Source organism: Odocoileus virginianus, chromosome 21, assembly GCF_023699985.2.
Source record: "Odocoileus virginianus isolate 20LAN1187 ecotype Illinois chromosome 21, Ovbor_1.2, whole genome shotgun sequence".
Lineage (NCBI taxonomy): Eukaryota > Metazoa > Chordata > Mammalia > Artiodactyla > Cervidae > Odocoileus > Odocoileus virginianus.
Window position 1 is genome coordinate 28,300,948 of NC_069694.1, and position 26,772 is coordinate 28,327,719.

Here is a 26,772-nt window from a genome sequence, read left to right on the forward strand (position 1 = left end):
TGTATTTGTCTCTGTGTGTGTATGTCTGTGTGTGTGTGTGTGTGTGTGTGTGTGTGTGTCTGTGTGTGTGTGTGTCTGTGTGTGTCTGTGTGTGTAAGACAGCTGTGTTGCAGTAGGTAAAGGAAATGGTTGGCATGGGGTGTTGAGGGAAGAGGAAGAAACAGAAAAGATGGAGAATCAAGTTTTAAATTGTGTTCTTAATTGTATTCCTCTAAGAAATAAATACATGGAAATGACAGGTAGGCTATCAATTTTTATGTTAAAAAACTACAGCATTTCTTAACTTGAAGAATGATTATAAAGCCTTTAAAGATTTATTTTAGAAAGCAAAACAGTGACATTTAAAACAGGTTCATGCTAATAGGAATAAGGAATTTCTAGTTAGGTAAATTACTTTTCTTTAGTTACAGCAGAGACAAAGATGCTTGCTTTACTTAAGGCCCAAATAAAAATAATTAATAAAATCAACATAATTAAAATGTTTCATTACTTATTAGAATTGTTTAGTATATAATTACAGATTGCTGGAAAAAAAATCCCATGGGGATAGAAATTATGTAATTGTTTTTTCAAAGACAAGCTGCATGCTAAGTCACTCCAGTTGTGTCCGACTCTTTGCAGCCCTATGGGCTATAGCCAGCCAGTCTCCTCTGTCCATGGAATTCTCCAGGCAAGAATACTGGAGTGGGTCACCATTTCCTCTTCCAGGGGATCTTCCTGACCCAAGGGTCGAACCCTCATCTCCTGCATTGCAGGTGGATTCTTTACTATAGAGCCACAGGGGAAGCCCCTTTTTCCAAAGACACACCTTTCTAATTCTAATGATAGATCTTGCTTTTAAAATGGTGTATGGAGTTATTTCATTAAAACACACCTGACTGGCCTTGGTGGAGCCTACAGTGGCACACAGTTCACTTATTCGGGTTTTAGACTCCCGTAGAGCTGCCAGGGGGTAGAGGACAAGGCTGCAAACAGTGAGGCAAAGCTGAAAGGCCTCCAGAGCTGGAGAGGCACCATTGAGGGTTCCCCTTTCCACCCCACTGACACCTCGACTTCACGAACTGGTTCCAGTTCCCAATACAAGCATCAAAACTGTCACCAGAAAGACTGTCAAATCAAAGGACAAGTAATTACAGTACCTACTCATGGGGAATATAGCCAATATTGCATAAAAACTAAAAACGGAGTACAATCATTAGAATTGTGTAAAAATAAAAATTAATAAAAAGAAAAAAGACAATTGCAATCTATGGTACATAAATACACCGTTACATAGAAATTCATACAGAAGCTCTATTTCTTCTTAAAAAAAGTGAATTTCTTCTAACAACAGAGGGACTGCAATCTCTTCATAAAAAGTGGTTAAAAATAAATTCTTTGAAACAACTTACATAATTGTTCTCCAACTTTCTGGGACAGGGAAAAATCCACATTTTTGCCAGATGGAATCTCAGTTAGTGACCACTGCCAATAAATAAGTGCTTGAGCACATTTTCCTGGAATGGGACTCCCCGGGCATGACTTTCTCCAAATCTCCCTTGGGAGCCCAGATAATAGCGTTTCTGTTCTCACAAAATAAGTCATGCCCCACACAACAGCTGCTACCACACCTGAGATCAGCTGCCTGAGACTGTCCCAGTGACCTTTCACCCTGTTAAATGATATTTCCTGCAGAGGAGAAGCAGACTTCAGCGGGGCTCCCTTTGAGAAATGCCAAAATTATTTACTGTGATACGGTGACTGATTGGTAATCACTGCTGATTCTGTATCCCTCAGACATAAACTCTTCATCTTTCTGAGACATAAAATACTGAGCATGAGCATAAAATCTCTCAATGGCAATACATTAGATGGTAAAATTAATTTATTTTATCATAAAGTAGGATGCTTTGCTTTCAAGCAATTAATGAATGAATAAATGAAATATTAAGAAAGAAAATAAGAGGAAATGGTGATCATTTGTACTACCAATAATAGGTTACATTAAAAAAAAATCACACAAATAGAGCAAATTAATATAACAAAAGAGAAACAGACTCATAGATACAGAGAACAAATTAGTGGTTACCTGTGGGGAGAGGAAAGGGGGGAAGGGCAAAATAGGAGTAGGGGATTAAGAGGTACAAACTGTTATGAATAAAATAAGTTATAAGGAAATATTATATAGCACAGGGAATATAGCCACTATTTTACAATAACTGTAAATGGAGAATAATCTACAAAGATGTGAATTGCTATATTGTACACTTGAACTGTATAACACTGTAAATCAACCATACCTCAATAAAAAAGTTTAAAAAAAAAATCACAGTAGTGGTGCCCTTAAGTGTCAACATCCCTAGAGCATTTAAAAGGATCTGATTTTTAAAAATTATTTTAAATTCAACACTTCAGAGAACTGACCCACTGCATTAAATAACTGCATACATATCTTCTTTTTCTAGTGCTATTCATGTGTAGAGCATTATTAGAATTCATAAACGAATTGAAAACTTTTTCCTCATTGAATTTTAGTAAGGAGATATAGAGTTGGACAAAGACATTTCAAATAAATTAGGACCTATAAATAAATACTATAACATTAATAAAGGCAACGGTCTCCTTCAAATAGGCAATGCAGTTAATTCATTATTTAAAAAAAAATGCATTGAAAAGTGAGTTCTAATTCCATAATAAGTTTCCAAAATGTTGCTTGAGGAAGACAACTCTAAATTGCAAAATAATCCAGTTTGAAAAGTGTGGAAACAACCTAGTAAAATATGCTTGGACAAATATGAGTACCTCCAGAAATATTAGCCTAGACTTCAAATCACTCTATATGAAACAGATAAATGGTAGAGTTTGGCCAAACCAAATGATAACCGAATGGATACTCTGTTACAAAGAGAAGCTTAAATGAGATAATATTGCCTCTCTCATTATTGGTGAGCTCACTACCATCACCTGTTCTTTTCAGTGTTCCTTACCCTTCCCCATAGTTAAAATTTTTATTACTTAATTTCTGAACAGGGGCTCCCCAGGTGGTGCTAGTAGTAAAGAATCTGCCTGCCAGTGCAGGAGCTGCCAGAGACACAGGTTCAATCCTGTTCAATCCCTTGGGTTGGGAAAATCCAGTGGAGTAGGAAATGGCAACCTGCTCCAGAATTCTTGCCTGTAAAATCCCATGGACAGAGGAGCCTGGTAGGCTATAGTCTATGGGGCTGCAAAGAGTCAGACACAACTGACTGCCTGAACACACACACACACACACAGCCTCTGGATGATAGCTTTCACAGCAGGTTATGGATTTGGTCTTTTCCACGATAAATACAGATTCTACAGAATTGACCTTCCCAAAACACTACCATAATATAAAAAAGTTTTAATTGCTTTTCATAGCTTAACAGAGTAAAACTGAAGTTCTACTCACACACACAAACTGGAAAATTCTTCAAGAGATGGGAATACCAGACCACCTTACCTGCCTCCTGAGAAATCTGTATGCAGGTCAACAAGCAACAGTTAGAACCAGACATGGAACAATGAACTGGTTCCAAATTGGGAAAGGAGTACATCAAGGCTATATATTTTCACCCTGCTTATTTAACTGATATGCAGAGTACATCACATGAAATGCCGGACTGGATGAAGCACAAACTGGAATCAAAATGCCGGGAGAAATATGAATAACCTCAGATAAGCAGATGATACCACCCTTACGGCAGAAAGGAAAGAGGAACTAAAGAGCCTCTTGATGAAAGTGAAGTTGCTCAATTGTGTCCGACTCTTTGCGACCCTATGGACTGTAGCCTACCAGGCTCCTCCATCCATGGAATTTTCCAAGCCAAGAGTACTGGAGTGGGTTGCCATTTCCTTCTCCAGGGGATCTTCCTGACCCAGCAATCGAACCTGGGTCTCTATATTGCAGGCAGATGCTTTACCATCTGAGCCACCAGGGAAGTCCTGAAAGTGAAGAGGAGAATGAAAAAGCTGACTTAAAACTCAATATTCAAAAAACGAAGATCATGGCCTCTGGTCCCATCACTTCACAGCAAATAGAGGGGGAAAAAATGGAAACAGTGAGAGACTTTATTTTGGGGGCTCCAACATCACTGTAGATGGTGACTGCAGCCATGAAATTAGAAGATACTTGCTCCTTGGAAGAAAAGCTATGACCAACTTAGACAGCATATTAAAAAGCAGAGACATTACTTTGCTGACAAAAGTCCGTCTAGTCAAAGGTGTGGTTTTTCCAGTAGTCACGTATGGATGTGAGAACTGGACCATAAAGAAGGCTGAGTGCTGAAGAATTGATGCTTTCTTTTGAACTGTGGTGTTGGAGAAGACTCCTGAGAGTCCCTTGGACTGCAAGGAAATCAAACCAATCAATCTTAAAGGAAATCAGTCCTGAATATCCATTAGAAGGACTGATGCTGAAGCTGAAATTCCAATACTTTGGTCACCTGATGCAAAGAACTGACTCATTTGAAAAGACCCCAGTGCTTGAAAAGATTGAAAGCAGGAGCAAAAGGGTATGACAAGGATGAGATGGTTGGATGGCATCGCTGACTCGATGGACATGAGTTTCAGCAAGCTCCGGGAGTTGGTGATAGTCAGGGAAGCCTGGCATGCTGCAGTTCATGGGGTTGCAAAGAGTCGGACACAACTGTGGACTGAACTGAACTGATTCTCACACACAACAGGGCCCTTCTGCTTCTCCATATCCACATATATTATTATTACCCTCTCCTTCACATGAATGGCGGGTCCATGTTGGCTAAACTGCACATGGTCACAGATAAGCTCTGCTGTTCATTTGTTCCTGTTCAGGCATTTCTCTTAGCCTGGAATCCCCCTTCTGAACCCATATCCACTCATCCAAATAAAACTCAGCCTGTTTGGGCTTCTCATCACTGCTCTTTCCAATTCCACCACTCAAGGCATTTTATCCTCTTAAATGAGAGAAGCCATACTTGTTAAGTCCAGAGTCACTTCAGTTGTAGCTCTATATGATTCTCTAAAATCTAACAATTACTATATCTCTCTTGAAACATTTGTCATCCTTTATTTAAAATACAACAGGCATTATTTCTTGTTGCAAATTATATAATCTATACTCACACAGAAAATTTAGAAAATAGAGAAAAAAGAATATAAAAGTCAAATACAATCCCATTACTTACATAACCAGTATTTAACATGATTCTATGTCCTTTCATTTTTCTCTATTTAGATATAATTTATATAATTTCATAAAGACGGGACAATGCAAAGTATTTAATGCCAGCAAACCATGCATGTAAAAGTGGATGAAATGGTAAATTTTATGTATATTTTACAATAAAAGATAAAGGATTATGCAGTATGTACTGTTTTATAACATTACATTTCATTTAATAACCAATAAAATATTTCTGTAACATTTCTACTCCTCAAAAATATTTTTATGCTTCTTATGATTCAAGTAGTGATTGCTAGATTTTTCCACTGTAAAAGAATGTTTTCTCTTTGTAATGAAAAATTATCTGTAAGATGATGATTTGAGACTGAAAATTTAGATGCCAGATGTTTGAGCATATACCTCAAAGGTAGAGCCAACAGAACTTGCTAAAGAATTGGTTGAGAAAAATAGAGGAATAACAAATTTTTGGTCTCAGTAACTGGGTGAAATGGAGAAGGAAATAAATGGCAACCCACTTCACTGTTCTTGCCTGGGTAATCCCATGGACAGAGGAACCCAGCAGGCTATAGTCCATAGGGTCACAAAGAGTCGGATACAACTTAGCGATTAAACAATAATTTTAAAGTCTACCACACATTTAGTGGGGCTTCCCAGGTAGCGCTAGTGGTAAAGAGCCTGCCTGCCAAAGCAGGAGACAAAAGAGACACAAGTTTGATCCCTGGGTTGGGAAGATCCCCTGGAAAAAGAAACTGCAACCCACTCTAGTATGACTGCATGGAAAATCCCATGGTCAGAGGAGCCTGGTGGGCTCTAGTTCATGGGATCGCAAAGAGTTGGAAATGACTGAAGCGACCGATCACAACTGGGTAAATGGTACAAATTATTAAGATGGGGGAAAACCTGGGCAGAAATGAGATTGTCTTTTTTTTTAGGTAGAAGTGTAAATGAGGAGTTTTGCTTTATATAGATTGAGTGTGATATGTTCATTCAATATCCAAGTATACTTACCAGGTAGCCAATAGGCAGGGCTGACCTCATGGGCATATGGAATATGCAGTTTCTCATGGACCATGCACATAAAGCCCCATATCTGGTTTTACGCTCTGCCGCTGCCATCTTAAAATTCTCAATTTTTAACAGAGGGTTCCACATTTTCACTTTGCATTGGGGGGTACCCCAAGGTTAAGTAGTTTGTCCTACCAACTGGATATAATAATTTGGAATATAATTTTATTGAGAGTTTGGAACTGGAAGCATAATTTTGGAGGTCATAGGCCTAAAGATGGTATTCAAAACTGTGGACCTGGATGAATGTACACACAATGAACACAGCTTGAGAAGAGGTCATAGGACTGAGCCTTTCCATGTTCCAACTTTGAGAGGTCTGGAAAAGACAGATTTTGCAAATAGGACTAATAAAGGGTGTCTAATAAGATCAGAGGAAAATCAGGACAGTGTAGTATTGCAGAAGCGAAGTGAAGAAAGTGCTTCAAAGCAGTCATTAACTCAGTCAAATCCTGCTGAGAGATAAGAGTAAAATGAGAACAGTAGACTGACCTTTGGATTTGGCAAGATGGAGATTGTTGGTGTTCTCGACAAGCACAATTTCAGTGGTGTGTGGGTTGAGGAAAGAAATGGGAGGAAAGGTTATGGAGACAGCAAGTACATATAATCCTTTACCAGAGCTCTAAAAATGAAGAGGGATATTGTTCCTAGGGAGGATTAAAAAATACTGAGAGCTATTATAAAATGCTTCTATGCTGATGGGAAAACTCTGGAAGGGCGAAATTGATGTCATAGAGAAAGGAACGGATTATTCTAACTTAGTCCTTGAGTGAGTGAGAGAGATTGGGGTTCAGAGTACCAGCACAAAGGCTGACCCCAGAGAGGTACAAGTTCAGTTCACCCACTGAGAAAGAAGGGAAGGCAGAGTGTAAGGGTATAGCTATGGATCCACTGGTAGACTGGGGAGGCGGGAGGTAACAGTCTTTCTTAATTGCTGTGTGAAATAGCACAAAATCTTTGGATACATAAATCTAAGCCACGCTTATTTCTCTACTAAAGTGAAGTTCATGTTTTCAGAAAACAAATGTGGTGAGAGAAGAGCTACTATGTTTAGCTTTGTTTTTGTTATTCTAACATCAGAATTAGATGTTTGACAAAGAAACCAAAAAGACAATTTAACGGGAAAGGAATAATCTTGTCAACAAATGGTGGTGGGGCAAACGAATATCCACATGCGAAATAATGAAACCGGACCTGTGCTTCACACCATATCTAAAAATTAACTCAAAAGGAATGAAATACCTAGATATATAATTTAGGTATTTTATTTTAGCAAATATAATTTAGGTATTTATATTAGCAAAACTATAAAACTCTTAGAAGATGTAAATCTTTGCTTTTGGATTAGGCAAAAGTTTCTTGGACAGGACATCAAAATCATAAACAACAAAAGAAAAAATAGATTAACTGGGCAATAAAAACAAAAAAACTTTGGTCCCTCAAATGATACTATCAAAAAAGTGAAAACACAAACTACAGAATGAGAAAATATTTGAAAATCCTATACCTGATAAAGATTAGTATTCAGAGCATATAAAGAATTCTTCCAACTCAACAACAAAATGACAAATAACCCAATTTTTAAAAATGGACAAGGAATTTGAATGGATATTTCTCCAAAGAAGATATACAAATGGCTAACAAACACATGAAAAGGTGCTCAACATCATTAGTCATTAGGGAAACACAAACCAAAACCACAATGAGAGGCCATTTCACACCCATCAGAATGATTACAATAAAAAGACAATTATAGGTGTTGGTAAGGATGTGAAGAAACTGGAAACATCATACATTGCTGATGGGAATGCAAAATGAAGCAGTCACTTTGAGAAACAACTTATAAGCTCCTCAAGAAATCAAACAGACTTACCATATGATCCAGAAATTCCATCCCTAGGCGTATACTCAAGAGAACTGAAAATATGTCCAGAGAAAGACTTGCGCACAAATATTCATACTAGCATTATTTGTAATAGCCCCAAAGTAAAAGCAACTCAAATGTCCCTCAACTGATGAATTAAAAATGTGGTGTACACATATTAATACATTGGGATATTATTCAAGTCATAAACGGAATGACATACTGATATTCATTCATATGAATGAACCTCTAAAGCATATTTTCTCCATTGCTTTTCACTTCTTGTCTTTTCACAGCTATTTGTAAGGCCTCCCCAGACACCATTTTGCTTTTTTGCATTTCTTTTCCATGGGGATGGTCTTAATACCTATCTCCTGTACAATGTCACAAACCTCTGTCCATAGTTCATCAGGTACTCTATCAGATCTAGTCCCTTAAATCTACTTCTCATTTCCACTGTATAATCATAATGGATTTGATTTAGGTCATACCAGAATGGTCTAGTGGTTTTCCCTACTTTCTTCAATTTAAGTCTGAATTTGACAATAACGAGTTCATGATCTGAGCCACAGTCAGCTCCTGGTCTTGTTTTTGCTGACTGTATAGAGCTTCTCCATCTTTGGCTGCAAAGAATATAATCAGTCTGATTTCGGTGTCAACCATCTGGTGATGTTCATGTGTAGATCTTCTCTTGTGTTGTTGGAAGAGGGTGTTTACTATGACCAGTGTGTTCCCTTGGCAACACTCTATTAGCCTTTGCCCTGCTTCATTCTGTACTCCAAGACCAAATTTGCCTGTTACTCCAGGTATTTCTTGACTTCTACTTTTGCATTCCAGTCCCCTATAATGAAAAGGACATCTTTTTTGGGTGTTAGTTCTAAAAGGTCTTGTAGGTCTTCATAGAACCATTGAAGTTCAGCTTCTTCAGCATTACTGGTTGGGGCATAGGCTTGGATTACCATGATATTGAATTGTTTGCCTTGGAAACGAACAGAGATCATTCTGTCATTTTTGAGATTGCATCCAAGTACTGCATTTCAGACTCTTTTTATGACCATGATGGCTACTCCATTTCTTCTAAGGGATTCCTACCCACAGTAGTAGATATAATAGTCATCAGAGTTAAATTCACCCATTCCAGTCCATCTTAGTTCACTGATTCCTAGAATGTCAACATTCACTCTTGCCATCTCCTGTTTGACCACTTCCAATTTGCCTTGATTCATGGACCTAACATTCCATGTTCCTATGCAATATTGCTCTTTACAGCATTGGACCTTGCTTCTATCATCAGTCGCATCCAAAACTGGGTATTGTTTTTGCTTTGGCTCCATCCCTTCATTCTTTCTGGAGTTATTTCTCCACTGATATCCAGTAGCATATTTGGCACCTACGGACCTGGGAAGTTTCTCTTTCAGTACACTATCATTTTGCCTTCTCATACTGTTCATGGGGTGCTCAAGGCAATACTGAAGTGGTTTGCCATTCCCTTCTCCAGTGGACTACATTCTGTCAGACCTCTCCACCATGACCTGTCCGTCTTGGGTGGCCCCACACGGCATGATTTAGTTTCATTGAGTTGGATAAGGCTGTGTTCATGTGATCAGCTTGGCTAGTTTTCATTGATAATGGTTTCAATGTGTTTCCCTTCTGATGACTTCTCGCAACACCTACCATCTTACTTGGCTTTCTCTTACGTGTGAAAAGAACAGAAGCAAAAAGCAAAGGAGAAAAGGAAAGATATTCTCATCTGAATATAGAGTTCCAAAGAATAGCAAGCAGAGATTAAAAAAAAGCCTTCCTCAGCAATCAATGCAAAGAAATAGAGGAAAACAACAGAATGGGAAAGACTAGAGACCTCGTCAAGAAAATTAGAGATATAAAGGGAACACTTCATGCAAAAATGGGCTCAATAAAGGACAGAAATGTTATGGACCCAACAGAAGCAGAAGATATTAAGAAGAGGTGGCAAGAATACACAGAAGAACTGTACAAAAAGATCTTCATGACCCAGATAATCACAATGGTGTGATCACTCACCTAGAGCCAAACATCCTGGAAAGTGAAGCCAGGTGGGCCTTAGGAAGCATCACTACGAACAAAGCTAGTGGAGGTGATAGAATTCCAGTTGAGCTATTTCAAATCCTGAAAGATGATGCTGTGAAAGTGCTGCACTCAATATGCCAGCAAATTTGGGAAACTCAGAAGTGGCCACAGGACTGGAAAAGGTCAGTTTTCATTCCAATCCCAAAGAAAGGCAATGCCAAAGAATGCTCAAACTACCACACAGTTGCACTCATCTCACATGCTAGTAAAGTAATGCTCAAAATTCTCCAAGCCAGGCTTCAGCAATACGTGAACCGAGAACTTCCAGATGTTCATGCTGGTTTTAGAAAAGGCAGAGGAACCAGAGATCAAATTGCCAACATCCGCTGGATCATCAAAAAAGCAAGAGAGTTCCAGAAAAACATCGATTTCTGCTTTATTGCCTATGCCAAAGCCTTTGACTGTGTCGATCACAATAAACTGTGGAAAATTCTGAAAGAGATGGGAATACCAGACCACCTGACCTGCCTCTTGAGAAACCTGTATGCAGGTCAGGAAGCAACAGTCAGATCTGGACATGAAAAAACAGACTGCTTCCAAATAGGAAAAGGAGTACCACAAGGCTGTATACTGTCACCCTGCTTATTTAACTTATATGCAGAGTACATCATGAGAAACGCTGGGCTAGAGGAAGCACAAGCTGGAATCAAGATTGCCGGGAGAAATATCAAAAACCTCAGATATGCAGATGACACCACCCTTATGGCAGAAAGTGAAGAGGAACTAAAAAGCTTCTTGATGAAAGTGAAGGAGGAGAGTGAAAAAGCTGGCTTAAAGCTCAACATTCAGAAAACTAAGATCGTGGTATCTGGGTCCATCACTTCATGGGAAATAGATGGGAAACAATGGAAACAGTGTCAGACTTTATTTTTCTGGGCTCCAAAATCACTGCAGATGGTGATGGCGGCCATGAAATTAAAAGATGCTTACTCTTTGGAAGGAAAGTTACGACCAATCTGGATAGCATATTTAAAAGCAGAGACATTACTTTGCCAGCAAAGGTCCGTCTAGTCAAGGCTATGATTTTTCCAGTGGCCATGTATGGATGTGAGAGTTGGACTGTGAAGAAAGCTGAACGCTAAAGAATTGATGCTTTTGAACTGTGGTGTTGGAGAAGACTCCTGAGAGTCCCTTGGACTGCAAGGAGATCCAACCAGTCCACCCTAAAGGAGATCAGTCCTGGGTGTTCACTGGAAGGACTGATGCTGAAGCTGAAACTCCAATACTTTGGCCACCTCATACGAAGAGTTGATTCACTGGAAAAAAACCCTAATGCTGGGAAGGATTGGGGGCAGGAGGAGAAGGGGACAACAGAGGATGAGATGGCTGGATGGCATCACCAACTCAATGGACATGGATTTGGGTAGACTCCAGGAGTTGGTGATGGAAAAGGGAGGCCTGGCGTGCTGCAACTCATGGAGTTGCAAAGAGTCGGACATGACTGAGTGACTGAACTGAACTGAACTAAATCATATGATAAGTGAAAGAAGGTACATCCAAAAGGACATGTATTCTGTGATTCTACTTATAATAAATGGCAAGGGTTAATGGAAGCCTCCTAGAAGAGATGAAAATTGAACACTGACAAAGTGGAATAAGGACACTCCAGATAAAGAGAACACATTAAGAAAGACACAAATGTGTGGAACCACTGGGATATGTGAATAATGTGGTTGCAACGTAACCTGGGTTTAGTAGAATAAAGAACTGTTAAAGAGTAAGTCAATAAGATAGGATAAGCCGGATTTCTAAAAGGCCTTGAATGACTTGACATTTATTCAATGAGAAATCCTCTTTGCTTTTATAACATATCTATTATGTCCGTTTTAAACCTTCTGCATTTCATACCACTGTTAACCACATATAAGTTTGCCTCACTTAGTGGACTAGGAGACCCCTGAAGATTAGAGACTGTTCCCTAGTTCTCTCTGATTTCTCAGGACCCAGTGCAAAATGTTCAGTACAAAGAATGTGCCCAATAAGAGTTTGTTGACTGCCATATGACCCAGCAATCCCACTGCTGTGCATACACACTGAGGAAACCTGAACTGAAAGAGTCACGTGCACCCCAATGTTCATCGCAGCACTGTTTATAATAGCCAGGACATGGAAGCAACCTAGATGCCCATCAGCAGACGAATGGATAAGGAAGCTGTGGTACATATACACAATGGAATATTATCCAGACATTAAAAAGGAATACATTTGAATCAGTTTTAATGACGTGGATGAAACTGGAGCCTATTATACAGAGAGAAGTAAGTCAGAAAGAAAAACACCAATACAGTATACTAACGCATATATATGGAATTTAGAAAGAAGGTAATGATAACCCTGTATGTGAGACAGCAAAAGAGACACAGATGAATAGAATAGTCTTTTGGACTCTGTGGGAGAAGGCAAGGGTGGGATGTTATGGGAGAATGGCACTGAAACATGTAAATTATTATATGTGAAATGAATCGCCAGTCCAGGTTCGATGCATGATATAGGGTGCTCGGGGCTGGTGCACTGGGATGACCCAGAGGGATGGGATGGGGAGGGAGGTGGGAGAGGGGTTCAGGATGAGGAACACATGTACACCCATGGTGGATTCATCTCAATGTATGGCAAAACCAATACAATATTGTAAAGTAAATAAATAAATAAATAATAGAAAAAAGTTTTGACTTTGAATGACTAAAATAATTTAAACTAAGACCACAGCAGTCCTGATATACTCTGATGATTTACATGCTACTGGGAATGATCTGCAAACATAATAAATTTCTTTACCATTACTTACCTTCCCTTTCACCAACCACTCATACTACAAACAGGGTTTAGTAAAAACAAATTCAAATTGAAATTTGCATTCTAGTGAAATGCAAAAATTTGAATACAGCAACTGTATTGAGTGGCAGACGTGGTGAATAAATAAATTGCTTTTTTAATCATCAAAATAACTAGAAAAGTATTAGAGACTTTAATTTTAAATTACAGGAAAAAAGGAGATTAAAAATACTAGAAATATGTTTAATAGTTATTCAATGTATATGAGAGAGTTTATCTAAGATGACCCTGGAATATTTACCATGGGAGCTAGTGGTGGTGAAGAATAGATTAGACAACTATCTTTAGAAATAGAGTTAGATTTTTTTTTTTCTAATACAGCCTGGGACCTTGGGGACATTTCAAACCTACTTTTCTATAAATCTTTGTTATGAAGGCCAGGGAGTCTAAATACTTCAGAAAACAGTAACTCTGTAAGTGAACTGTGTGGTTAGGCTTACCACTATGCTTTTACAAAGTGGTTTTTAGACTTTCCTTTCCTCAAATGGGACTTATCGCAGGAAACCTTGCAGAGTCAGCAGCACATTTAAATTTGGTAATTTTTCAAATTACACTGTACATGATACGGTTATGAATCTTGTAGCTAAGAATCCTAATTTTATTTCAGCCTTACTAGTCAGTTAAAAATTTTGAAACATTTTTTCCAAGTAGCAGAGAGTGAAACATTCCAGGGAGTACAGATAGACATTCAGGAAGTAACTGGAGTGCCCTTTATGAAGTACAAACACAGGATAATTACGGCTGCTTTCTGGGGCTGGCTGGACTTCAGAAGGGAAGAAAGCCACAGCCAACTGCCAGAATTAATAGATTAGATATCTTGAAGGACAATGCGTACAGCTAATATTGTTGAATACTGATTCATTATTAATCATTAGACGTCTGAATCTTATGAGGTCTATTATTGTAATGTGACTAAAATATGAAGAATCATTTAGCAAACATCACAAGACACAATTTCTGCCACAAGGGCGGATAGCTGTACACCAGAGGTAATGAGCCTCATAAAACAATGAACTTCTTCTACATAAATAAGCAGCATATCACTGACAGAAACGCAACATCAGGGCCAGAGACCCATCCCATGGGAAGACAGTGCAGAGAGAGAGGATGATGAGAGAGTACAGCTGTCTGGGATTCTGTGGCATCTTCGAGCGGGCAATACAGGGTTCCCTTGGGAACCTTTCCCAAGGAACACTTTCCAGGACCACAAGAAACAGAACTGACACATAAAATTCTACCATCTTAGAATCAGACCTCAATCTCAGAGAAGCTTAAGTCAGTCAAGACCAAGACAGTAGAATTTAAATTCAAATTGAGCACCTGTAATAATATGACAAGAATAATGACTATAGCAGGATCGGCTAAATGTATGACTAGTAGGTACTATCATGAAGGAGAAAAAAAAAAAAAAAAAAAAAAACCCAACTAACAAGACTCAGTCCCTTTAATTCAGAAAGTCACAATCAGGTTGAAGAGAGAAGTATAAAGACATGAAAAGTGAAGTAAATCAAGGTAGAAGATAAGAGTGAAAAAACTGCAAAACAATCAGAAGACATATATTAATCTCAGCCTGTCAACTAACTAGGTGATCTTCAATAATTCACCTAACTCAATAAATACCTGTTAAATGAACAACCTTTTCAGAATCATGGTTTCTTCATCCTAGGTTACTTTTCAGATCTGAAATATTTTTACAGGGTCACCTGACAAAACTGTAATGTAGAACAAAATATTACATGCATGCTATGTAATTTTTTCTAACATTACTGAGGTATAATTGACAAATACAAATTATATATCTTTAATGTATATAAGTGTGATGATTTGATTTTAATATATACATGATTTTAATGTATACATTATAAGCTGATTACCACAAACAGGCAAATTGACATATCCATCATCTCACAGCTACAATTTAGTTTTCCTGGTGAGACTAATTAAGATTGACTTAGCAAATTTCAAGTATACAACACAGTACTGTTAACCACCATCATCATGCAGAGCATTAGATGCCCAGAACTTACTTATAACTGAATATTTTAACCCTTTTTCTGAAGGATAGTTTTGTCAGATAGAGCATTCCTGGTTGGCAAATTTTTCTTTCACAAGAAAAATATATCATCTTATGCCAAAAAATCCACTTACAGCCTTATGGGGTTGCTTTGTATGTAGTGAGTTGTTTTCTGTCATACTCCTTTCAAGAGTCTCTTTTGGCCTTTGACTTCTGACAATTTGTATAACATGTTCCAAAGTAACCTTGTTCAGGGTCCTTTTAGCTTCATCTGGATATCCATATCCTCTTTAAGATTCAGAAAATTTTCAGCCATTATTTTTAAAATAAGTTTTCTTCTTTCTTTTTCTTTCTCCTGTTTGGACTTCTAAGTCATGTATATTCATTTGTTTAATGCTGTTCTCTAGGTCTTGCATGATTTTGCCACTCTTTTGCATTCTTATTTTTGTTCCTACAACTAAAGCTAAATAACCTATTTTCAAGTTGGCTGATTCTTTGTTCTTCACAATTGAGTCTGCACTATTGAAACTCTCTATCAAATTTTTGGTTCTGTCACTGTAGTCTTCAGCTCCAGGATTTCTGTTTGACTCCTTTCATGGTTTCTATTTCTCTATTATACTCCTTGATCTATTAAGTACTGTTTTTTTTTAAATTTTATTTAGTTGTCTATCAATGTTCTCTTGCATCTCAATAAGCTTTTAAAACATGATTTTAAAAATTCTTTTTAGAAAACTGGTCTTTTTCCATTTATTTGGTTTGGTTACTAGGGCTTTGCTAGTTTCCTGTTGTGATATCATGTCTGCCTGATTCTCTGTGATCTGTGTAGCCATGTATTGGTATGTGTGCATTTGAAGGAGCAAACATGTCTTCTGGTGTTTGTAGACTGGTTTTGGCAGGTAAACACATTCTTCTGTTGGGTTCCTGGGCTGACAGAATTGCCTCTGGGATTTCAGTGAAGCAGAAGTAAAGCCAGGTCATTTCAATTATGGTTTCCTTGGGTATACATGCCCAGGAGTGGGACTGCTGGATCATATGGCAGTTTTATTCTAGTTTTTTTTAAGGAATCTCCATACTGTTCTCCATAGTGGCTGTATCAATTTGCATTCCAACCAACAGTGTTAGAGGGCTCCCTCTTCTCCATAGCCTCTTCCGCATTTATTGTTTGTAGACTTTTTGATGATGGCCATTCTGACCAGTGTGTAATGATACCTCATCGTAATTTTGATTTGCATTTCTCTAAAAATGAGCAACATTGAGCATCTTTTCATGTGTTTCATTTCTTGTTAAAACACATCCATGTTTCCTCACTCCAATTTTTTTTTGTATTTGTATTTTTCAAAACAATGTTACTGTGGTGTATTTTACATATCATAAAATCTACGTTTTCAAGTACACAGTTCAATGTTTTCTATTAATTTTACCAAGTGGTGTAGTTATCACCATAGAAGAGTTTCAGAACATTTTCACTGCCTTAAATAACACCCCTCTGGTGTTATTTAAATGTATAGCTACTCTCTTATACAATCTCTTATACAAGAGAGTATAGTATACTCTCTTATACTCTGTTATACAATCACAGTCTCCTGGCTCCCAACCCCTAGACAATCATAAATCTGTTTCTATGAATTTGCCTTTTCTGGCCATCTCATATAAAGGGAATCATACAATATACCTATAGTTTCTTGACTCTACAGAACAAAACTAGACATTTTTTTTGGTCTTTAAGAAAAATCACACATTCAAGGAAATGCATAACCTTTCAAATAAAACATTACAATAAATATTGTTAGAAATCTAAAAGACTAAAAATAATCCTCTTAAGTTCTAAAATTAAATTCTGAAAATAATATAGTAACTACAGTGTTAGAAACATGAAAAATGATCATTTATCTATGTCACATGTTGAAATAGATAATAATATAGCTATCCCTGAAATGTTAAATCATTTTAACATCTTAAACTTTACATATACTATGTATTTTCCCTTTCTCTTTTTAGGCTGGATGTGTGACTTTCTCTTCCAGGAGAATTTTTAAACAGCCTGTTTACTAACATACAAGTTAATACTTACAGTTTAGTTCTTGTGTAAATGACAAAACAAATACTGTCCTTGATATTTTTAAAAGAAGAAAAATAAGATTACTACCATGTAGGAAGAAGAACTGGAATGTTCCAGCCTTGCTTAAGGGATGCATGTGTCCAACAACATCCTCATTTCTGTGTGTGCCTCTGACCTGCCAAACTTAGGCACTGTACTTACAATGTGGAGAATGACGACATTTATTCTTTCAAAGTTGGCATGTCAGAATAGAAGTTATGCTTTTCAGACTACTGTGAATTTTGGTAATGCATGCATCTGGATTACAAAAAAAAGAAAGAATTCTTGACAATATTTTAGGAATTGATGCTGTCAGTTTTAGATGATATAAATGGACAAGCTAAATGTCTTTACTGAATGAGGTGAACCTATCACTAAGCATGTGTCTTTGCCTGGGAATTCAGTATAAAACAGCTCCACTGAGCTCTAACAAAATCAAGAGAAAGTGTATTCCTAAGTTTTCCTCAAGCCATTCTAATTATGAGAGAAAGATTCTATGAAGACTAGAAAAATGATTGTTTTCTATATGATTTGAACTGTGGTGTTGGAGAAGACTCTTGAAAGTCCCTTGGACTGCAAGGAGATCCAACCAGTCCATCCTGAAGGAAATCAGTCCTGAATATTCGTTGGAAGGACTGATGCTGAAGCTCCAATACTTTGGCCACCTGATGCAAAGAACTGACTCAGTTGAAAAGACCCTGATGCTGAGAAAGATTGAAGGCAGATGGAGAAGGGGTTGACAGAGAATGAGATGGTTGGATGGCATCACCGACTCAATAGACATGAGTTTGAGTAAACTCTGGGAATTGGTGATGGACAGGGAGGCCTGGCGTGCTGCAGTCCATGGGGTTGCAAAGAGTTAGACATGACTGAGCAACTGAACTGAACTGAACATCCTCAAAGCCAATTTTAGACAATTACAGAAATACAGAAAAATGTTATTCATATAAATAAATAATTTTTCAAGATAGAAGTCAATCAATAAGCAATAAATGATAGCGAACTCTCTGAACTCTCAAAACATCACATTTTAAAGTGTGTTACTCCCTTATGCTTTTATTTTTACTGCCACTATCTGTAGAGTAGAAAAATAACGAACACTTGCTGATTAAAATTCACACTTCTGTTACATCTCAAGAAGCAATGGGGCTATGTTTAAGATTTGAAACTAAGAAGAAAAATGATCAAAGTCAGCCAACCTGGGAAAAATTACTGAACAAGGTCTAAACTCTAAAAATTTCAAGTTATCAAGAACATGCTGTTAGCCAAAAACCAACTCTCAAAGCTCTAGAAATCAAACTTATTGTTGAAAAATCACAGGACAGACACTTCCTCATTCTGGACATTTCAGTACCAAAGGTTCTTTCCTAGTGTTATCTTTGTTGTTAACTGATACTGTAATTTTGTTGAAAATCAAACTGTTATGTATATTGCAATGATTTTAATAAGTGCAAACAGAATGACTTTATTCACTGCTTTGTAAAGTCAATCAAGCTTATCAGATAGGGCTAACAAAAATAGATTTTGCTGAATTGCCCCCATTTTTTTCTTTAGTAGGAGCAACTAAAAAGTAAATCAATACTATGATTGATGAAATGCTTCTTGACAATTCCTTGGAAAAAAGTTGGTAAACCAAAATGAATGCTGTATTTAGAGAATAAGGGCATACAATATACTTAATACACACTGCCACACTTTGTGGTTAAGACTGAGGCAACCAATAAACTGTTAAGGAGAAAAATGGAAACGTCCCTAAGAAAAAATTTAGAGAAACCTGTTGCTGCTGCTGCTAAATTGCTTCAGTCATGTCTGACTCTTAGCGACCCATGGACTGCAGCCTACCAGGCTCCTCTGTCCATGGGATTTTCCAGGCAAGAGTACTGCAGTGGGTTGCCATTGCCTTCTCCAAGAGAACCTGTGTATGTGTACAGAACACACACACACACACTATTTTTCCCTGGTTCAAATTTATGAACTAAACAATAACTTGTTCTAGAAAGCAACTGCAAATGAAAGCAGCTTCATAAGTTCATTTTTGAAATAAAAATCAGCACACTATCTGTTCTGTTACTCCAAAGACATAGAAAGTATTTACATTTTGTTTTTAGTGAAATTTATTGTAATGATTTTTTTAAATTATAGAAATAGGTTTTAAGTTACAAAAACAGATGAAAAACTTTTAAAAGGAAAAATTCTATGTTAGAAATAAATAAGATTCAGATCCCATTTTACCTATTTTAAGAAAATCATATGCCTTTTTCCTCAAGTATATCAATGAAGTTTGCTTTTAGGTTTAACAAGCAACCTAATGCTTAAAAGGCAATATTCAAAATGTGTTAGTGAGAGCTGGTTCTAGTAACAACTGTGAAATCCCCTTTCACTGCAGATAACATTGACCACTGAACATACTATGAAAAAAAATAGCATCCAAAAAAATAACTCTTCCAACATTTAATGTGAAGCTAGCATAGGTTGACTAACTAAATAATTTGTTTTAATCCAAAAAATAAAATATAACAAACCAGGAATGTTTCTGTGATAAGAACTACTAGTCAGAACATTTTCAAAAGTTACGGTAAATTTTAAACAGTTTTACTGATTGGACACGACTGAGCGACTTCACTCACTCACTCACTCACTCACTGATCTGTATCCTGATGACCCTGGTGGTGGATATGTGTAAACACACCTACTTATGAGGGCCTGTACATTAGCACAGATGATGGCATACATGACACATAAACAAAAGAAACACACTAACCTGGACAGCAACTTGGTAGCATTAGCATCCTCTGCTGAACTCATGTCATCCCAGCAGGATTTTCTCCGACTTAGCTGCAGGCTGACCTGAGGAATGCCCTCAGACAGCTCTGGGTGTGGTGCCCTGTGGGTCCAAATAGATCCCTCACTACTGGATTTGCGGATCTAAAACACAAAATTATAAAAAGAGAGAGGAATTTTTAAAAAGTTTCCATTTAAGATACTGAAGATAGTTTATTTGAATTCATTAATAATCTATTAATCATACTCCAGAAAAATATCAATCGAGATATAGAAATAAAAATGTGTATAAAAATTCTTTTATAGCAAAGGGTACAGTGAAGGGGTGATACCAATATTTCTGAGGGGAACTTCAAACCATATATGATCCACACACCACTCCTGGACACTCAAGCCAATTTTCCCCAGGCCTAACACCTCCTTAGAATACCTATTCTATGTAATGAGAGATTAAGAGACTATATAAGATGGAAACCTAGAAGAAAAGAATAAATAGCTAGAAAGAAGCAAAAGAAAATAAATCTGAGAACCAGTGAAATAAAGAATTCCAGTGTGGGAAAGTTATCCAGAAATATTCACTACCAACAAGCAAAATACATACCAGTTTTCAAGTTTCCATTGTAATCTTTTGTAGGGCAAAGCATGGTGTAATAAATTTTGAATTAAGGAAATAAATATGAAAAACACCACCTTTTTACTTTTCTTCTATCTCTGGAGTCATGGACAACACAAATGCCAAATGAATACTCAGAGTACAGACTTTTTATATTTGAGGTCTCTCCAACCCCAGAAATACTGTCACATTCTCTTATTTTAGGTCAGAAAAAAATGAGAATACAATCAATATTCTCTTCCTAAAAATTTGTAAAAATCATGTCAGAATTGCAAGAAATTTTCAAAAACTTGGATTAATTGTATTTGTTACTCTGGAAGCTTTTTCTGACCTTGAGGACTGTCTCTTGCTTGTCTTTTCACCTAGAATGCCACCTGCTGATCACTGACCAATGACCAACCAAACCAAATCTTAACTTCCTTTGAAGGACCACAGAGCTTCACTAACTACTGTTGGGTCTAAATAACTTTTCCTAATTCTGAATTCCTATACCTCACCACTACACAATCTACACTTCATTACACGTCATATAATAGCGTAATCTTAGTTATCTCGAGTTTCTAGGTCACATGGTCTCAACCAGATTTCCCCTTCTTCTCTATATTATTTGTAACATTTTTATTGGGCTTCCTTGATGGCTCAGTGGTAAAGAATCCTCCTGCCAATGCAGGAGACACAGGTTTGATCCCTGGGTTGGGAAGATGCCCTGGAGAAGGAAATGGCAACCCACTCTAGTATTCGTGCCTGGGAAATCCCATGGAAAAGGAGCCTGGCAGGCAGTCCACGGGGTCACAAAAGAGTTGGACATGAGTTAGTGACTAAACAACAACAATTTTACCAAAAAGTCTAGCAAAGTTTTGAACCCATTAATAAACACTTATTGTCAGACAAACACTCAACTAGAAGATATTCCCAAAACACTGAGTGAACAAGAGGATAGGATAATGGACAATTAAAGAAAGTAACAAGAGAGTAGCACTGACATATATATACACTGCTGCTGCTGCTGCTAAGTCACTTCAGTCGTGTCTGACCCTGTGAGACCCTATAGACAGCAGCCCACCAGGTTCCTCTGTCCCTGGGACTCTCCAGGCAAGAACACTGGAGTGGGTTGCCATTTCCTTCTCCAATGCATGAAAGTGAAAAGTGAAAGTGAAGTCGCTCAGTTGTGTCCGACTCTTAGTGACCCCGTGGGCCACAGCCCATCAGGCTCCTCCATCCATGGGATTTTCCAGGCAAGAGTACACTACCATGTGCAAAATAGATACCTAGTGGGAACCTGCTATATAGCACAAGGGAATTCAGCTCAGAGATGTGATGACCTAGAGGCATGGGATAGGGGTGGGAGGGAAGGAGTATATGTGTACCTATAGCTGATTCATGTTGTTGTACAACAGAAATTAGCACAACATTGCAAAAAAATTATACCCCAATAAAAAATTAAATATTAGGCTTCATGTTCAAAAAAATAACACGGGGACAATTATGAACATAAATATTTAATATATTCATACCACTATGAGGATCACATGAAAATAATTTAGCAAAGAGTTACATTTAACACCAAATAAACACTAAATAAAAGCTAGGCTTTACTAGTATAGTTGTTATGTAAAATCTGCCCAAATCTGATGATTATCAATCAACTCTTTAGTTGCATTTCTCTGCAGAATATTCATAAGTTAATGAAAATCAAAGGAAAAATTCTAAAAAAGTATGAACTAACTATAGCTCACAGCTGTATTAGCCAACAGTAGTACTTCCAAGAGAAATACTCAGGTAAACAGCAAAAGAATATGAAAAATATAAATACATGTGATTATATTTTTCATACAGGGGCTCCTTTTTCATGTGACTTTTCATAAGAATAAACATGAAATATCAATTAAAAAACACTGAAAAAGTAGTGCATTTTCTCTCAATATTGAAATGAATGTAGGTTCAGTGAAATTTGGGTTCTAAATTTGATTCAACAATTTATGCAAAAAAAATATTCTAAGGTACAAAAAGGTAACATGCAGCTCATTCCATCTTGGCAGTTCATATTAAAATAGACTCCATAATGAAAAGTATGAAAAGGCAAAAAGATAGGACACTGAAAGATGAACTCCCCAGGCCGGTAGCTACCCAATATGCTACTGGAGATCAGTGGAGAAATAACTCCAGAAAGAATGAAGGGATGGAGCCAAAGCAAAAACAAAACCCAGTTTTGTGAATGGGACTGGTGATGGAAGCAAGGTCCGATGCTGTACAGAGCAATATTGCATAGGAACATGGAATGTTAGGTCCATGAATCAAGGCAAATTGGAAGTGGTCAAACAGGAGATGGCAAGAGTGAACATCAACATTCTAGGAGTCAGTGAACTAAGATGGACTGGAATGGTGAATTTAACTCAGATGACCATTATATCTACTACTGTGGGCAGGAATCCCTTAGAAGAAATGGAGTAGCCATCATAGGCAACAAAAGAGTCCGAAATGCAGTACTTGGATACAATCTCAAAAATGACAGAATGATCTCTGTTCATTTCCAAGGCAAACCATTCAATATCATGGTAATCCAAGCCTATGCCCCAACCAGTAACAATGAAGAAGCTGAAGTTGAACAGTTCTATGAAAACCAACAAGACCTTTTAGAACTAACACCCAAAAAAGATGTCCTTTTCATTATAGGGGACTGGAATGCAAAAGTAGGAAGTCAAGAAACACCTGGAGTAACAGGCAAATTTGGCCTTGGATTACAGAATGAAGCAGGGCAAAGGCTAATAGAGTGTTGCCAAGGGAACACACTGGTCATAGTAAACACCCTCTGCCAACAACACAAGAGAAGATTCTACACATGGACATCACCAGATGGTTGACACCGAAATCAGACTGATTATATTCTTTGCAGCCAAAGATGGAGAAGACCTATACAGTCCGCAAAAACAAGACTGGCAGCTGAATGTGGCTCAGATCATGAACTCATGATTGCCAAATTCAGACTGAAACTGAAGAAAGTGGAGAAAACCACTAGACCATTCAGGTATGACTTAAATCAAATCCATTATGACTAGTGAAAGTGAGAAATAGATTTAAGAGACTAGATCTGATAGACACAGTGCCTGATGAACTATGGACAGAGGTTTGTGACATTGTATAGGAGACAGGAATCAAGATCATCTCCAAGAAAAAGAAATGCAAAAAAGCGAAATGGCTGTCTGAGGAGGTTTTACAAATAGCTGTGAAAAGAAGGGAAGTGAAAAGCAAAGGAGAAAAGGAAAGATATACCCATTTGAATGCAGAGTTCCAAAGAATAGCAAGGAGAGTTAAGAAAGCCTTCCTCAGTGATCAATGCAAAGAAATAGAGGAAAACAACAGAATGGGAAAGACTAGAGATGTCTTCAAGAAAATTAGAGATACCAAGGGAACAGTTCATGCAAAGATGGGCCCAATAAAGGACAGAAATGCAAGGGACCTAACAGAAGCAGAAGACAATACGAAGAGATGGCAAGAATACACAGAAGAACTGTACAAAAAAGATCTTCATGACCCAGATAATCACGATGGTGTGATCACTCACCTAGAGCAAGACATCCTGGAATGCAAAGTCAGCTGGGCCTTAGGAAGCATCACTACGAACAAAGCTAGTAGAGGTGAGGGAATTCCAGGTGAGCTATTTCAAATCCTGAAAGATGATGCTGTGAAAGTGCTGCACTCAATATGCCAGCAAATTTGGGAAACTCAGAAGTGGCCACAGGACTGGAAAAGGTCAGTTTTCATTCCAATCCCAAAGAAAGGCAATGCCAAAGAATGCTCAAACTACCACACAATTGCACTCATCTCACATGCTAGTAAAGTAATGTTCAAAATTCTCCAAGCCAGGCTTCAGCAGTACATGAACCATGAACTTCCAGATGTTCACGCTGGTTTTAGAAAAGGCAGAGAAACCAGAGATCAAATTGCCAACATCCGCTGGATCATCTAAAAAGCAAGAGAGTTCCAGAAAAACATCTATTTCTGCTTTATTGACTATGCCAAAGCCTTTGACTGTGTGGATCACAATAAACTGTGGAAAATTCTGAAAGAGATGGGAATAACAGACCACCTGACCTGCCTCTTGAGAAACCTGTATGCAGGTCAGGAAGCAACAGTTAGAACTGGACATGGAACAACAGCCTGGTTCCAAATTGGAAAAGGAGTACATCAAGGCTGTATACTGTCACCCTGCTTATTTAATATATATGCAGAGTACATCATGAGAAACACTGGGCTGGAGGAGCAAGAGGCTAGAATCAAGATTGCCGGGAGAAACATCAATAACCTCAGATATGTAGATGACACCATCCTTAAGGCAGAAAGAGAAGAAGAACTAGAGAGCTTCTTGATGAAACTGAAAGAGGAGAGTGAAAATGTTGCCTAAAGCTCAACATTCGGAAAACTAAGATCATGGCATCTGGTCCCATCACTTCATGGCAAATAGATGGGGAAACAGTGGAAACAGTGTCAGACTTTATTTTTCTGGGCTCCAAAATCACTACAGATGGTGATTGCAGCCATGAAGTTAAAAGACGCTTACTCCTTGGAAGGAAAGTTATGACCAATCTGGATAGCATATTAAAAAGCAGAGACATTAGTTTGCCAGCAAAGGTCTATCTAGTCAAGACTACGGTTTTTCCAGTGGTCATGTATGGATGTGAGAGTTGGACCATAAAGAAAACTGAGTGCCGAAGAATTGATGCATTTGAACTGCGGTGTTGGAGAAGACTCTTGAGAGTCCCTTGGACTGCAAGGAGATCCAACCAGTCCATCCTAAAGGAGACCAGTCCTGGGTGTTCATTGGAAGGACTGATGCTGAAGCTGAAACTCCAATACTTTGGCCACCTGATGTGAAGAGCTGACTCGTTTAAAAGGACCCTGATGCTGGGAAAGGCTGACGGCAGGAGGAGAAGGGGACGACAGAGGATGAGATGGTTGGGTGGCATCACCGACTTGATGGACATGGGTTTGGGTGGACTCCGGGAGCTGGTGATGGACAGGGAGGCCTGGTGTGCTGCAGTTCATGGGGTCGCAAAGAGTTGGACACGACTGAGCGACTGAACTGAACTGAATGTCATACTAGGATTCAGATACCAGCCACTATATGACAGGGGCGAGGGTGTGTGACATTGCGAACTAGTGAGTAGAGGCCAGAGATGTGACTAAACATTCTACAGCACACAGGAGAGCCTGCCATGAAAAAGTTACCTGCTCCAAACCTTCATACAGCTGACTTTGAGGAACCCTGCTTCAGAGGGAACAGGAAGAAGAAATCTATATGGAGGCCACTTCTCTACGCTTTTCTTCTGGTTGTGTCCTCCCTTTTTGTCTTTGGCATGTTAACATATAACAGGCCAAGATCAGCTCTGAGTTTAGCAAGAATGGGTCAAGGAGGCCACACAGGCCTGCCTTATCTACTCAAGAATTGCTAGTGACTCCAGGAGGTTCTGGACTCCCCTTGTGGCTCAGCTGGTAAAGAATCTCCGCACAATGTGGGAGACCTGGGTTTGATCCCTGGGTTGGGAAGATGCCCTGGAGAAGGGAAAGGCTACCTACTCCAGTATTCTGGGTCTGGAGAATTCCATGGACTGTATTGTCCATGGGGTTGCAAACAGTCAGACATGACTGAGTGATCTTCACTTTCACTTTCCATGAGGTTCAGGCAAGCCCTGTGGGGTGCAGATTTACTGCAATAAAAATAAATGTCTTATTGTAATAAATAGAGTGAACACCTTTGAAGAGACCCACCTGCAGTTTCAGAGCATGTGACTGCAGTAGAAAAATAGGCAAGGGCTTGGGATACTGACTGGGGTAGATAGCTTTCTTTTTTGATTGAAGATATCCACAAATTCACACCACACTTTGCTCCTTTATTTTAGTGATCTTTGTGATAACTTTTGTACTTGAAGGTGAAAACTATTAAAGCCCTCCAACCATCTATGAAAAACATTTTCTAAGAATTCTGCCATTGGCTGTTTGAGATAAGGATCTAGGCATATGCCGCGTGATTTATGTGTACAACTCAAACACAAACAATTCTAGGAATCTTTAGGAAGGCGCATTTTGTGCGTGTACTTGCAGGTATGGAAGAATCTAACTAAGAAGTAATTTGAAATATGTTAGTATTTGAGATGCCAGGGAAATAGAAACAGAAGAAAAACCTTTGAGAATGTAAAATTAAGAAATATTCTTAGATGCTATTGCTGTTATAAATATTTAG

General features: G+C 38.1%; 1 protein-coding gene across 5 annotated transcripts in view; it reads right to left on the reverse strand.

Moving 5' to 3' along the window:
• Nucleotides 1-26,772, reverse strand: part of FAM13A (family with sequence similarity 13 member A) — a 363,870-nt gene that overhangs the window by 116,203 nt on the left and 220,895 nt on the right. For all 5 annotated transcript variants that reach the window (XM_070452134.1, XM_070452131.1, XM_070452129.1 and 2 more), the window contains exon 7: nucleotides 19,902-20,065. In XM_070452134.1, the coding sequence (XP_070308235.1) occupies nucleotides 19,902-20,065 (164 nt within the window). The remainder of the gene's footprint in view (nucleotides 1-19,901; nucleotides 20,066-26,772) is intronic.